This window comes from Artibeus jamaicensis, unplaced genomic scaffold (assembly GCF_021234435.1).
Source record: "Artibeus jamaicensis isolate MK-2021 breed Jamaican fruit bat unplaced genomic scaffold, CSHL_Jam_final contig_786, whole genome shotgun sequence".
Taxonomy (NCBI): domain Eukaryota; kingdom Metazoa; phylum Chordata; class Mammalia; order Chiroptera; family Phyllostomidae; genus Artibeus; species Artibeus jamaicensis.
In genome coordinates, this window is record NW_026521971.1 from 4430225 (window position 1) to 4444648 (window position 14424).

Genomic DNA, 14424 nt, shown 5'->3' on the forward strand with positions numbered 1-14424 from the left:
TCTGCTTGTTCCTTTTCGGACTAAAGAACTGGCTGCCCAGCATGCTGTTGTGGAAAGACGGAGCTCTCAGTTCCTGTCTCAGCTCTACGACTTAGTCACAGGGAGACCTTGAGCCAGCCCCTGGATCAGATCTGGATTTGTGCAAGTGTGAAGGGACCATGCATTTAAGGGGAAGGGGAAATGTCTGCACCCTGTGAACTGTCACATCACTCTTCCTGCAAGGAAACTCACTCCTTGGGGCCAGCGAGACCCTCTCCAGTCTCTCCTTTCAAAATGCAGATGCCTCCAGCGAGGCACGTCTCAGTTCTCGGCAGCCGCAGGGAGCCTCTTGGACTGCCTGGCCTGTGTGGGTGGGGCGCTGGTACAGGGAGGGTGTTCCTCGGTGAGTTTGAGGAAGGAGGTGAGCAGGGGCTGGCCTGCACTGCGCTTGGGTGCAGGTGAGGGCTGGGGAGAGGGTCCAGCCAGGTCCTGTGGAGACCTGGTGGGCTGCAGGCCAAGGTTCAGTTCAGCCACCCAACTGCTTCTGCTTGCAGCTCCTGAACCAGGGTCTCCTGCAGGTGTCTGTCCCCACTCTGGGCCTCTGTTAGGGGCAGGACAGATGTGCTGGCTAGGAGCTATCTCTCAGTGCCATGGGGCACTGTCAAATCTATCAACCTTCCTCAGCAGTCACCACCAAGAATTACAAACACCCAGAGATCTGGTTGAGTTTGGGCTTCGGGGAGTCAGTAATGAGGCAGAAGCACTGGCCTTATTGGGACCCAGCCGAGGGCCCAGGATGCCCCCACGAAGGCCCGGTGCCAGTGAGAGCTGTGAGCTGCTGCCTGCAGTCGGCCCGTGGCTTCGCAGCCTTGCCGACCCAGCTGCCTGGCCCGCTGCTTGTCCTGCGCTGCCCTCCCCTGCCCGGGAAAGCTGGCTTGTGCCCAGCCACAGCCAAGGTGACTGCTTCCCTGACCACCCACACCTGTCTGCCCGTCCGTCCTCTGCCCAGCTCCGTGATGACCACTGGGAACACAACCGTGGACAATCCGTGGTTCTGTCTGCATGGAACTTGAGGTCTCGCGGGCACAGAACAGGAAGCCGTGGACACAGTGAGCTGAAGTCCTGCGTGGGATGCCTGTGCTTAGTCACGGCCTTCCTGGCTCTAGGCCATGGCCAAGATGGTGCTGACGGATGCATCTGCCACCACGTCCTCACGGAGCTTCTTCCTGCCTTTGTGTCCCCCTGGACCCAGGGCTCAAGGGATGCAGCATCTCACTGACACTCCTCCTCTGGTCCTCTGCTCGCCGAGAAAACTATCCCACCCGGCACCTACTGGTCCCTTATTTGAAAAGACCACCCCGTCCCATGGATGCATGACCTGCCCTGAGTGCAATAACTGCTGGCCGAATTCTAACACAGCCTCCCACCCGCCCTCTCCCAGAATTAATCCTGAAACAGCTCCTTTCTCTGGGAAGCTGCCTTTTCCCCGAAGACCTCTGCGCCCTCTAGTCAGCCAAGGCTTTGATCCAGAAATGACCGAGAATGGTGGAGCGTGAAGATGAGGAGGATAATGGTGACAACGAATGTTCAGGCAGGCCCGGCCCCCAGCTCCCCATGCCCAGGAAGCCCCGAGCTCTGCTTGCATCCTTTCCAGAAATGCGAGCCTCCGCCTCTCCAATTTCCTCTTACACCTCTTCTGTAGTTCCTGCCCCTGCCTCTCTGTGACAATGTGGCATGCATGCAGCCCATCTGGGGACCAGGGGCTCCTATTGGGCATGCCAGCTTAATGAAATACTTGTAGTTTATTAAACACAGGCTTCCCTAAGCCCCCAGTGCCTGTGGGTATTTGAGAGCCGAAGGTAACCCCCAGCTACCACAAACGTAATTGTTACATGTGTCCGTGCGTTCCTGCTGCAACCTCAAAATCCCACTCTTAAGCAGCACACAAAATTAGCAACATAAAGTAACTCCTAGTCAGACAAGACCGTGAAATGTGGAAAAATGCTGAGGAGCACTCCCAGAGCCCCTCAGCACCTCTAAAAGTATATGACGTTCTCATTGCCTTGCAGAGCTGGAAGCACGGAGGGCACGTCCCCCCACCCCGGCACAGTTCGTGTTTGCAGAATCAGTTCATTATTAGCCAGGCAGGCCCCACTTGTCAGAGTCGCCTGTTATAGTTCGAATATTTCCAGCCCTGTTTCAGCCGAGGCGTGCTCTTGGCGGCGGGGCTAGCAGAGCATGCCGTCTGTGGGCTCCCTCTGGGGCTGTATTTCTGGGCCTCCTCCCACGCTTGGCTGGGGTGAGCTGTCCCCAGTCTGGGCAGGGCCATGGAGAAAGCCCAGGTGGCCTGGAGCCAGTTGCTCCGAACCTGGGGCAGGTGGCTCCTCCGGGATGTCTTCCCATTCGTCAGTCTCCTCAGCCTGGGGCCTGCAAATCAGGGGCGAGGGGCTGACTTGGAAGCAGCAGACAAAGGCCTCCAGGGAGGTGCCTCCCTCCACGCAGACCACCATCTGGAGGCCGGAGAAGACAACTTTGTTGACAGTGCCCAGGGAGACCTGTTCCAGGAATCTCAGCGTCAGCCCGTTGACCCACACTTGGCCCCTGCGACTCAGAGCCTTGAGGTTGAAGGCCAGCACCTCACTGCCCTTCTCCCGGTAGGGCTCCAGGGACAGGTGCTGGCGGGACAGGCGAGGGAGAGGCAGCCGGAGGTGGGCGTCCAGGCCGCGCCCCACCAGCAGCGGGCTGGTGTCGTGCTGCAGCCTCAGGGGGACGGTGGCGAAGACTGCGGGGCCCCGGGTGGGGTGGTGCAGGCTCACTCGAAGGACCGTGAGGTGTCTCTCCATGGATGCGAGCCTGGGAAGGATGGAACACAGACACACAGGCGTGGCTGGGGCCAGGCCCACCTCTGACTCGCTGAGCCCAGACGTGCTTGCCCGGCTCAGGGACCCCGGAGCACCTCCAGCCAAACAGAGCCAAGCACCGACCGTGGGTGCTGGGGAGGATTCTGACCCAGCTTCGTTTCTCCCAGCCTGCGAGTGGGGCCTGCCGCCTGCCCTCTCTGAATTCTCATATTCTTTTCTGTAACGTAGGTGTGCCCGACCTTGCCTATGCAAAGTAGAAGATGTTTTGGCTTGCTGAGTGGAATTCTGGTGACCATCTGTATTTGGGGACAGTTTGGCCCTGCTTCACAGAAAGGGAAGGACAGACGGGTTCCTTGTATCTGACAGTCACAACAGAACCCTTGCTGGGCCCTCCTCTGACCAGCTGCTGGGGTCCGGTGGACGTAAGGGAACAAACCCCCAGCTGGCGGGAGAGCCAGGAGCTTCCAGCGTCAAGATTACGGAGGGACACAGAAGGGGGAACCCCTGCTCTGGGAGATCAGAGAGGCTGCCTGCGCGCCCAAAGGAGCAATGAAAACATCTAGCACATCCCCACGGGAAGCCAAGTGCTTATGGGCCTGATTTTGGTGAGTGTCGCATCCTCATTGTCTGGGGCGGAAGGCAGACCCTGGCAGGAAAGGTGTCCTGCTCCAGGACTAATCGAGGCTCCACGGAGGGCTGCCGGCAGTGTTCCGCCTCAGCGTGAAACACACACACTGTCCCAGTCACTCCGCCTCCAGTAATTTGTCCTTCAAGCCTCACTGGCACTGGTGGGAAGGCTAAGTACAATGGCCAGCTTTGTTGCTGCACCTGTCTGAGGGACACACACTCTGCGCCGGAGCCACTAGTGCCATGTGGTCTGGGACCTGCCTGCAGCAGAAACCAGCCTCCAACAGGGCTGAGTGTGTTTGAACAACTGATCACACGCTTGCCCAGCATCAGGCTTCTGCTCACACAATTTTCTCTACTGAGAGTGTACCTTCCATCCCAACCCTGTGTCCAGAGATTGCTCTTCTCTAAAGGCCTGATGCCAATGTGACCTCTTCTGGGAAGGCAGTTTTCGCTTCCTGCCCTCTGACCCCCGTAGCAGGAAGACCCCTCCAACCTGGGCACCCACCTGGCCAGCCCCCCACTCGGTTCCTCCTTGCATGACATGTCAGAGCTCTGGGTCCTTGTCCGGTCCTCCCTGAGCTCCCCTCCTCCCATCTCTCCGAGGCCTTGGGAGGGCAGAGTGTGGCCCGAGCTGCCACACTGCCCAGTGCAGATGGGGCTTGGCCAGGGAAGGGATTTGGGGGCACATTCGCCAAACAGCTAAACGAGAATCACATGGAATCAGGCTCACGCTGACCCAATATTGGACTCTGGTCCTTAAAGGCTGTGGGACAGGGAGCCTGTCACTTGTGGTGCAGGTTCGATGTCCCTCTGAGTCCCTGCCCCTCTGTCCCTCCTGCCTAGTGGATGAAGCTGGCTAATAATGGAGACCTTCCAGTCTGATGGTGAGGGGTGGGCCCCTCAGGACACCCCCTCTTCCCTGACACACACACTCACACACACACACACACACACACACACACACACACACACGTCTCCATCCACACCCTGCTCCAGCCCCAACCTGCAGAAAGACTCTCCTCCGTGAAGAGTGTGATGCAAGCTGGTCCAGGACAGCTGGGCCCAGCATCCAAGCCCTTGGCCTGGCCAGAAACTCAGTTCGCTCTCAAGAAGCAACCGACCCCATGACCCGGGGGCCCTAAGAGTGACCCTCTGAAAGAACGGTCACTGCTACTCATGTGACCTTGTTCTCCGAGCACTCCAGAGCGGCACTCTCCCCAGAGCAGCTGTGACTCATGTCCCCAGGACCCCAGCTGTTCTCTGGAAGCAGAACCCCGGTCCTGCCAACGCTGCCTGCGGAACGAGGCAGGAGGAAGACACTTTGGGGTGTGTACCTGGCAGGAAGCCCTGGGGCCTCCCCGCCAGCCCCACAAGGGCTCCTCCCCCCACTGGAGGTTCAGATCCCTCTACCTCCACCTACCTTACCTCCAGGGGCCTGGCTGGCTCTGGCACTTTTGCCGTGAGCTCTTAGGAGGAAGTGGACCCCGGATGGGCGCTTTCGGAAACGACCATTACGGCTGCGGTTCAGGGAGGTGCTGTGTCAGAATTCTCACCAGTTGTGTCGCTTCTTCCCTTTTCCTTTTAGAAGAGAGAACGAAGTGTGGCTTTCTATTGCAGAAGTGCAGTCCCACAGCTGGGAGGTCGAGCACCCCCAGTCTGCTAGGAGAGGCCCCTGGAAAGACTGGCTCCCTCCTGGGTTTCAGCCCAGCCAGTCTCTGTGTCCCTCTGTCCCCAGGGACTGAGAGCTGTGTCCGGGGTATCAGCCTTGTCCCTCTTCTCTCCTGCCGGTCATGTGGGGGCAAAGCACCCCAGGCTTATTAGAAAGGGGAGCCTCTTTGGACAGAGGGCCGGGATGCCCATTGGTGCCCCCACTGCCTGTGGGGAGCTGCGAAGGGAGCGCTGAGGCTGCGCTGGGGCACCGTGGCGGTCCCCCCAGAGCCCAGGAAATGGCAGGGCCTCAGGGGAAGGGAGGAAACAGCCACTCACACTGGGTGGCCTCCCTCATGGAAGGACAGCAAGAAAGCCACTTTCCACGTCCCCACCCCCTGGGCTCTGCTGGCCTCCGAGGGCAGTCTGGAAGACACCGAGATGGATGCTTGCTCAGCACGTGGGTTCTGCTGTCCTAGAAGTGACCCAGTGCCACGACGGTGCTAATCCTTCCCCCGGCACAGCTATTCACAGTTCACCAGTGTGGTCACACTGTCTCCACCGTACCCGCCACCCTGCCAAGGCGGCAATAGACCTGTGTCCACCTTATACAGGAGGCGCCTAAGGCCCTAAGGGAGACAGTGTGTGGCCCAAGTCCCAGAATGAGCTGGGAACAGAATCCTTTCTCTTTTTTCCAACAACCCCATGCTGGGGACTCCTGGAGGGTGTCCGGGTGAGTGGTGCAGGCGGCCACCCCCGTCAACCAGCAGGAGCCTCCCTGCTCTGCCTCACCTCCCGGCTGGCTGCTGACTCACTCCTCAGGGCTGGTTCCTGTGGCCCCGGAGGTCTCAGCAGGCCACACCCCAGGGATAATGGAATTGAAGCCCCTCTGGGTCCCATTCAGTGCTCCTTGCCTGCTTCCTCTTTTCTAAGCATTTAGACCCTAGTCGGCTGCTCAGTAACTAAGAAGGAAAAACAGAGAACAGAGCTCTGAAAACTGCTGTCCACCACTGCCTGTCCCAGCCAGTGCACCACCAAGGGCCTCCCAGGGGACCAGCCTCCCCAGAAACGAGAACTGTGTCTGCCCCCAGAGCGAACCAAGCATTAACCCCAAACTGGAAGCAACACAAATGTCCATTAAGAGGAGAACGAATAAATCAGTCGTGTGCCGTGTGCGACAGAACACTACACAGCAGTAGAAAGAGAAGGAACTAACGATGCGCACACAACGCAGATGAAGCTCAGAACCGTAGGCAGAGCCGAAGAAGCCAGGCACACTGCTGCCCCGGACGGTCTGCGTCCAGGCCCACGAATCCCCAGGACAGGCCTGTGGTGGTGAGGTCAGAATGCTGAATTATGTCTGTGGGGATTGACTGGCGTATTGGTTTCCTGGGGCTGCCATTACAGAGCACCACACATTGGGGCCTTGAACAATAGAAATCTGTCTGGCAGGCCTGGAGAAGTCCCAGATCTTCTCGATGGAGTGGGCTCCTCTGGAGAGCTGCGTGAGAGGCTGCTCCAGGCCTCCCACCTGGCTCCGGGTGGCTGGCCAGCAGGCACTGGCCTCCCATGGCTGTGAAAGGGCGGCCCTGATCTCTGCCTTCATCCACGGCACTCTTCCTCTAGGTGGTGGCTCTAATAGTAGCACTGCAGGCATGCGGACTGGCTTATGAGGGAGAGAAGCCACGTGCAGGTTGGGCAGCTCGGGCAGAGCCCAGGACTCTGGCCAGCACCGTGCCCCCTCTCAGTACAGACAGCTGTACCTCCCTGGCATGTGGATGCAGAAACAGAAGCCCAATGGCCACTCCGAGGGGCTTCAGGGGCTGCAAACGCACATGGGGCTGAGCCTATGGAGTGGAAGGTGGCTGGCCATGTTCCACAGCCTTTCCTCTCTGCCCATCGGTCTCCCTGGCCCGGACTGCCTGGCCAGCTGAGTGTCTCTGGGCCATGGGAGAGGGCCTTCACCTCCCACCTTCCAGTTTTGATGGTACCCATGTACTCCCGCCTACCAGAGGAGGAGGGCGGTGGGCCGTGGACAGAAGCCTGGCAGGGGGCTTTGCTGCCCCTATGTGTAGGATCTCGGGTGAGTCCCATCTCTCTCTGGGCCTTCATTGTCCTCTCTTGGGGATGGGACACCTCCTGCCCACTGCCCACTGCCACTGTGAGAGGCGGGCTCTGTCCACACTACCAGCCCTGGCCGGAGAGGGCAGGCAGAAGAGATATGTTCCCAGTCCTTGCGTAGCTCGGTTCAGAGCAGCCCCCAGAAAGAGGGAACCGAAACAGCCAGGGAGTTGATCTGGCCAGAGGAAGCCCTGCCCAGCTGCATCTTCCACCGGCTGGCGGGAATCAGGCGAAAGGAGGGGGAGTGGAGGTGCTGGTTTCCCTCTGCTTGGCCTCCTCGGCTAGGACAGGCCCTTCCAGCAGATGTCCCCTGTCATGTGCTCCTTGGAGAACTCAGGGACAGAACAAGAGCTTCTGGGGCTTTCTGCACTGATGGGCAGGCAAGGACTCTGGTGTCAGAGACCCCCGACAAGTGACTCAACCTCTCTGAACCTGGTTTCTGCTCTTTAAGACAAGGGCAATCTGTTGTTGTTGTGTGACGGCTGAAGCACCGAGTGCCGAGCAGAGGGAAACCTGCCCTTGGCAGAGCCCTGGACACAGAGCAGAGTGAAGAGGCACCTGGGGAGAGGGGTGGGCAGAGCCGGCCGGCAGCTGCACAGACCCCAGTTCTCGGAAGGCTTCAGGTTTTGCTCAGAACAAACAGGATTTTGGAGTTGGATACGCAATTGGCATGAGTCTAATATTAATTCCCTTTTTACAACAATGAGGTCAAGAGGAGGCTCCAGGAAGAATCTCCAGGCTCTTGATGGGGAACATGGCCCTGACACTGGAGCGGGAGGCTACCCATACTCCAGAGGGGAAGCTGAGACTCACAGTGATTAGCGGACCGAGGCCACGTGTCTGGAGAGGGTCAGAACGAGGACTTGGACCCAGTCTGTGGGACTCTTGGACTTAACCGTGGAGCTGTGGTGTCTGATGGGTGGTGCTCACTGGAGTCAGCTGCCCTGCCGTCCCCAAACACGTGTTACAGCTGACCGCTGGCCATACACTAAGCAGAGAGGGGCCCTGCTTCCAACCCACCAAGTCAGTGTGCCATCCTCTCCCCTGCGTCCTGATGGCCTATGGCCGCCAGGTGGCAGCATCCCTAAACCCTGTGGATTGCTGTCCCAGGTGGAAGTCTGGCGGAGCCATTCAAGGAACTGCGGGCGGAGGGGTTCGGAGGGGTTCTTGAGGCAGTCCTAGAGCTCAGAGTAGGATGGGAGAAGGGTCCTTGCTTCTCTGACTCCAGTGCCCTGAAATGACCCAACGTGAGTCCACAGAAAACCTCACCAGAGGACACCAACTCATTGAGCATGGAGACGAAACCAAAAGTTCGGAGCGCGGGGCTGTGGGAGCAGCGGTTCCATGCACAGGTGAGTTCAGAAACATTAAATAACTCGCCTGAGGCCACAGGCTTAGTGTACAGCACAGCCAGCATAAGAAGCCAGGTTTGCTCCCTTATCCGTGAAATGGAGTGAGGATGATCTCTCTGGGGAGGAGGCACCAGGTGAGGAAATGCATGCAAGGCACTTAGTCCAGACCAGGGCCTCGGGCGCAGTCAGTGCTCAGAGTGTGGATGGAGTGTAGTTACTCCGGTCATCAGAGCAGAATGCTCCCTGTGTACCCCGAGCTCTCAGGTGAGGAGAGGAGAACCGGTAACTCCACTGTGACGGGGGCTGCACAGGATCTTGAATCCCGGGAAGGTAACCTGACCCACCAGGGATGGAGAGGGCTTCAGGGTGGGCTTTCTGGAGGAGGGGACCACCTGTGCTGACATCCTGCAGGACGGCTAGGAGTTGGACAGGTAGAAACTGATCGTGTGTGAGATGTTACCTGGTAGAGGGGGTGGGAGTCAGATCCCCATCTTCTGGGAATGGCTCTGCCTCGCCTGCTCCATCAGCCAGTAAGATGGTAACAGAAGGAACACAACATTGTTGTGTTGAGTTTTAACACAACAATAACGTGACCATCAATGAGTCCTACTGTGTGCCGTGTCCTCTACTAAGCCCTTATAGGAATTGCTTTACTTAATCCTCACTGCAACTCCGAGATAGGTCCCAGCGTTCACCTTATTTCACCAAGGAGAAAATTGAAGGCCGGCTGAGTAACTCCCACAAGATCGGCCCTGTAATATGCTACAGAGTTACATCTCAAACCCGGCTCTGATCTCCAGATCCTGTCCTCAGCTTCTGTGTCCTATGGCCTCCAAGGGGTCAGGCCATTCCCTTCCTAGAGCCTCAGGTCCCCACCTTCTTCTGATGACGAGCCTGGATGATCCTGACCCGCACCCTGTTGGGAAGCAGGTGGCTATCAGGTGGCCCTGACTACTTACTTGGGTGGCACTCCTCCCAAGGGCTGGCAGGCATCTCTGCAGGGCAGGGGGAGGGTTGGCTGTCATGACAGGGTGGCTCCGTCTGCCGAGGGGCAAGAAGTGGTGAGAGGAGGACACGTAGGAGCTGCTGCCATTCTGGCCCCTGCTCCCTCCCCTATTCCAGGGTCATGGCTAAGCCCAATTTTGTTATTGTTCTAGATTCTTAATGTGTGTCAGTTTTACCAAATGCTAAATCCAGCCATGCCTAGGGCCCTGAGTAATTCCTGGGGTGCTTAGAAATTCTGCAGGCCTCCCTGATTCTTTTCCTGGTGCTGTGTGGCCAGGCCACACAGAGCTGGTGCAGGTATACCCAGCAATCAGCTCAAGCTTTTGGCCCCCTTTGTATCCACTGAGCTAAAGGGCTGTCCCCTGGCCCACATGCTGTCCCTTCTCTTTTGGCCAAGTGCATCCAGAGCGACCGAGGGCCCGAGGGCAGGGAGGGAGCCTTCACGGGAGCCCAGCCTTAGTTCCGCCGTGGATATGATTTGTGGCAAGTGGCTTTGCCTTTCTGGGCCTCAGTGTTCTCATCTGTACAGTGGGGTGAGCACGCCTGCCCAGCCCCCCACCCTTGCCCCAGCGTTAGAGTCCACATTTAATACTTTGAGAGGAGTCGGCTCTCACTTGGTCAAAAGGATTTGCCAAGGCCTTGCCGCTTCCTTTTCCAGTCTAGACGGGCAGTGCAGCGACACAGCTCGGTCTTATTTAAAGAATGCATCTGGCCAGGAAAGATGTCCTCAAACTCAGCACGGTGCACATCAAACGTGGGCTTTGTGTTTTTAATTAAGTGAGGTAGATCTATCCCGGCATGAATACCTCTAACTAAAATTTAGGAATAAAGCATATTCTGAAATTAGCGTGTCTTCAAGGAGGATATTTAATACACCCTGAAAACCCTCTGTGTGGGACTGTGGGCGGTTCCTGGTGCTTCCCGGGCCTCCTCTCGCTGACCTGACGGCAGGAGGCAGGGGAAACAACTGTCCCTCTGCAGTAATGCACCAACACGTGTTTATACAAGAAATTTATTTTGTGTTATTTAAAATGGGCACTTGAGCCATTTTAAGTGTACAGGTCAGCCATGTTAATAAGAGATTCACAGTGCTGTGCAACCGACCTCCAGAACCTTTTTCCGTCTTGCAAAACCGGAACTCTACACCCACTCAGCAGCCACCTACTGTTTGCGTCTATGGGTTTGGCCCCTCCTACTTCCTCATCTGAGCGGAATCCTGCGGTATCTGTCCTTGTGCAACGGGCTCATTTCACTCAGCTTAATGCCTTTAAGGTTGACCCTGGAACATCCCTGTTGTAGACGTGTCCAGACCTTCCTTTCTAAGAATGAATGACATTCCATACGGATACCCCGCTTGTGTTGGTTTGTTCATCCGCGGATGGACACTGGGATTCTTCCACCTTTCGGCCATTGTGAAGGACGCTACCATGAATATGGTGGTCAAATATCTGTTAGATTGCTTGCTTTCCATTGTTTTGGATATACGCCCAGAAGTGAGGTTGCTGGGCCATACGGTAATTCTGGGCCAATTTTTGAGGAGCAGCCAGATGTGTCCGAGGTGGCTGCCCATTTCCTATTCCTACCAGCAACGCACCAGGGCCCCCGTTTTTTTTTTTTTTTTTTTTTCCCCGCATCCGCGCTGACATTTGTTACTTTTTGGTTTTTTGAACCTAGCGATCTGGTGGACAGGAAGTGATGTCTCCCTGTGGTTTTGACTTGCATTTCCCTAAGAATTACTGAGGTTGCATATTGTTTATATGCTTGTTGGCATTTGTGTATCATTATTGGTGAGATGTCTGCTTTTGTCCCATGCCCATGTTTTCATTGAGCTTGTTGTTTTTCTGCTGTTAACTTGCAGAGGTTCCTTATATATTCTGGATATGAACCCATTGTCGGAAGTAGGTTTACAAATACTTTTCCCATTCTGTTTGTTGCCTTTTCACTCTATGAATAGTGTCCTTTGATGCACAGAAATCTTAGGTTGTGATGTAGTCCTTCGTGTCTAATTTAATTTTTGTTGCCTGTGTTTTCGATGAAAAGCACAAGGCATCCGAGATACCCAATGGTATCCAATAACTCATGGCCAAGTCCAATGTCGTAAAGCTTTTCTTTTAGGAGGTTTAGAGTTTTTGGTCTTATATTGGAATCTTTAATCTATTTGGAGTTGATTTTTGTGTATGGTTTAAGGGTCCACTTCATGGGGATTCCAGTTTTCTTACAAAACGTTATCTTAAGATAAAATTTATGATTGATGGTTACAACTGACCAAATTTGGTTGACTCAAATGTTTACATGTCCTGGGAACAACACAAAACAAAAACCACTCAAATTCAATGTGTAGCTTTCCTGAACTTTGTGCTCCCACATTTACATTGTTTCACAGAACTCTCCTTCATTCACAACAGTACAGCACGTGCCCGCAGTGTGGACTGTGTTGCAACAGTACAGACCTCAGGGGTTATGAATGGGAGGCTCAGTGCGTCGCCCACGCCCTGTTACCTGCCAGGTACTGCGTCCTGCGCTTCCTGCCTGTCAGCCGGATCCCGTGCCACTCACCCGCTGCTCTTTCCTGGTGTCCCGGATGCCACAGGTTTTCAGGGACAATAATGCTCTCATTATGTTTTCCTTCCATGGGCTTCTGAATAAAGCTGGGGCCAACCGGTCACTAGCAGGGTCTGTTCTTTGTGGGTTTAGGCCCCAGACTCGTGAACAGGGCTCTGAACTGCCCAAGAAGGCAGACACACGAATCGCAGAAATTCAAAGCATTTTCAAACTTTTGAATGTCCTCATAATTTAAAATTCATATTAGAAGCTTGATTCTTTAAACTGTTGCGGAGTACCCACCAGGAGAGCTGACCACTGAGTGGACTGCCCCCGGAGTGGGGTCGTGAGAGGCCTGCACTGTCATGTGGGATGTCCCCTCACTCCTGCCGCCCAACACTTCAGCCCATCTCCTGCGCCTGGGATGGTCATCATGAGCTGGGACAGGACCCAAATTTCCTGAAAAAAAAATGCTAAATCACAGAAGCTTCTGGTGCCAAAAAAACAGCCTGGCCCAGCTTTATGGCTCTGAGCCTCAAATGCCGCCTCAGGAAGCCACTCTGACCGTGGGTCGTGCCATCTGGCTCAGTTTTGCCAAAACAAAGGAAAGGCCCTCTAGCAATTTTTGTGAGTTTCTTTTGCAAAATCAAGTTGCCTGTTTTTAATCCTCCTTTACTAATGTAATACAAACTGGAATTTCAAAATCCTGCAAAAGACAGAAATCTCTTTGGAGTGGATGAGAGATACCGCGTGCCCTGCCTGTCCGTCGGGGCCAAAGAGAGTTTCCGGGGAGCAGAGGCTCTGGTGCTGGGGTGGCCCCGTGTGCACAGCACTCTGAGCTCTGGGGGAGCGGCTGCTGTCTCCACGCACAGACCAGAGCAGTGGCTTAGCTTCCCGGACCTCCCTGCTTCAGGCCCACATGCCTCCAGAGCCGAGTTCAGTCAACTTGCATTTCTGAGTGGGGCCTTTGGACCTCTTCCCAAGGAGCAGGCTGCACGCGAGGGAACTGGCCTCCTCTGTTCCAGCCCCAGATGGGCTCTGCAGTGGCCGAGCTCACAGGACACACCCACCTTCACAGAGGTTCGGGCCTGTGCAGGGAACAGGCTCTCAGACAAGGACCCGCCAGTGGGACCCATGAGGGAGTCCTGACAAGGTGCTGAGAGCAGCCTTGTGGATAACTGTCTTCCTCAAGGAGATGATGCCAAGCCCAGGTCCTGAAGAACCAGTAGGAGTTGGCTGAGCTGATAAGGAGGGGCAGGCACCCCAAGAAGGGGCTGTGAATGAGCAAAGGCTCATTGAGGAGTGCGAGGGAGCAGACATCGAGAGAGTGGTGGGAGAAAGAGGAGGCTGCTGCTTGCTCAGGCCTCTGCACAAGCGCTTGGGGTTCTCCTGTCACCATTGCCCCCAGGTCCTCTGGCTCTTCCCCTCCAGGGCTCATAATAGTGACTCCACAGTGTCAGCAACCTAAGCACCTTCCAACTTGTCACTCAGCTGACCCCAGAGTATTGCTCCCATTCATGTGGCTCCAAATAGCTTGCCCCCACCATGTCTGCATCACCACCAGTGGGAGTGGGCAGAGGGAAAGGTGTGGAATGCAGCCTCTGCCTTTAAAAGCATGACCTGGAGATTGCCACATTGCTTCTGCTCACATCCTATTGGCCCGGTCTTAGCCAGCAACCAGATCTAGCTGCAAGGGAAACTGAGTGGCCATGTACTCAGCGATAAAAGAAGGGTTCTGTTATTGTAGAAAAAAAGCCAGACCAGGTATTGGAATACAATTATTCTTCTTTCCCAGCCTGCTAGTATACTACTTGTCAAGGGTGTGAAAGACCTCATGAGCTTGAACTTCACATGAGCTCAGAGCTGGGCTCATCAGCCACAGATTCGTTCACACAGAGGGAGGCTGATGGCCACCCTGGCACCCCAGACCTGCTATGCTGGAAAGAACGACAGTCAGCCCTCCAGCTTCTTACAGTGCAGAACAAGGGAACAACCAAGAACAGTGTAGTGACTGTGGCTTAGCTGCAGGGGAGATGTCCCTGGGAGGGGCTTGTTCGAGACAGAGGCAGGTCGCTGTGAATGGGACAGTGGTTGATGGCCGAGGGCCAACACTGGGGTGCAGAGAAAGGGACGGCTAGAGGGAGGAGGTTTCGTTTTTGAAAATTTTTTTTTGGTTAAAATATGCAACATTTTTCTGAATGTCCTAGTTCTGTTCTGAGATGCAGACTCACAAAGTAAACAGCTTTTTGCTTGCTTTATTTTATTAAAAATTTTTTTATTGATTGAGT

At 55.5% G+C, this 14424-nt stretch overlaps 1 protein-coding gene across 1 annotated transcript; it reads right to left on the bottom strand.

The window, feature by feature from the left end:
• Positions 1–1762: 1762 nt before the first annotated feature.
• Positions 1763–5080, bottom strand: TIFAB (TIFA inhibitor). The gene is made up of 2 exons (XM_037138405.2): positions 4891–5080; positions 1763–2832 (listed from the first exon to the last, which is right to left on the bottom strand). The coding sequence occupies exon 2, from the start codon at positions 2820–2822 to the stop codon at positions 2208–2210; it is 615 nt and encodes a 204-aa protein (XP_036994300.2). The 5' UTR covers positions 2823–2832; positions 4891–5080; the 3' UTR covers positions 1763–2207.
• Between the last annotated feature and the right edge of the window lie 9344 nt (positions 5081–14424).

Coding starts and splice junctions, on each gene's coding strand:
- TIFAB (XM_037138405.2), bottom strand. CDS start 2,822: ATGGAGAGACACCTCACGGTCCTTCGAGTGAGCCTGCACCACCCCACC.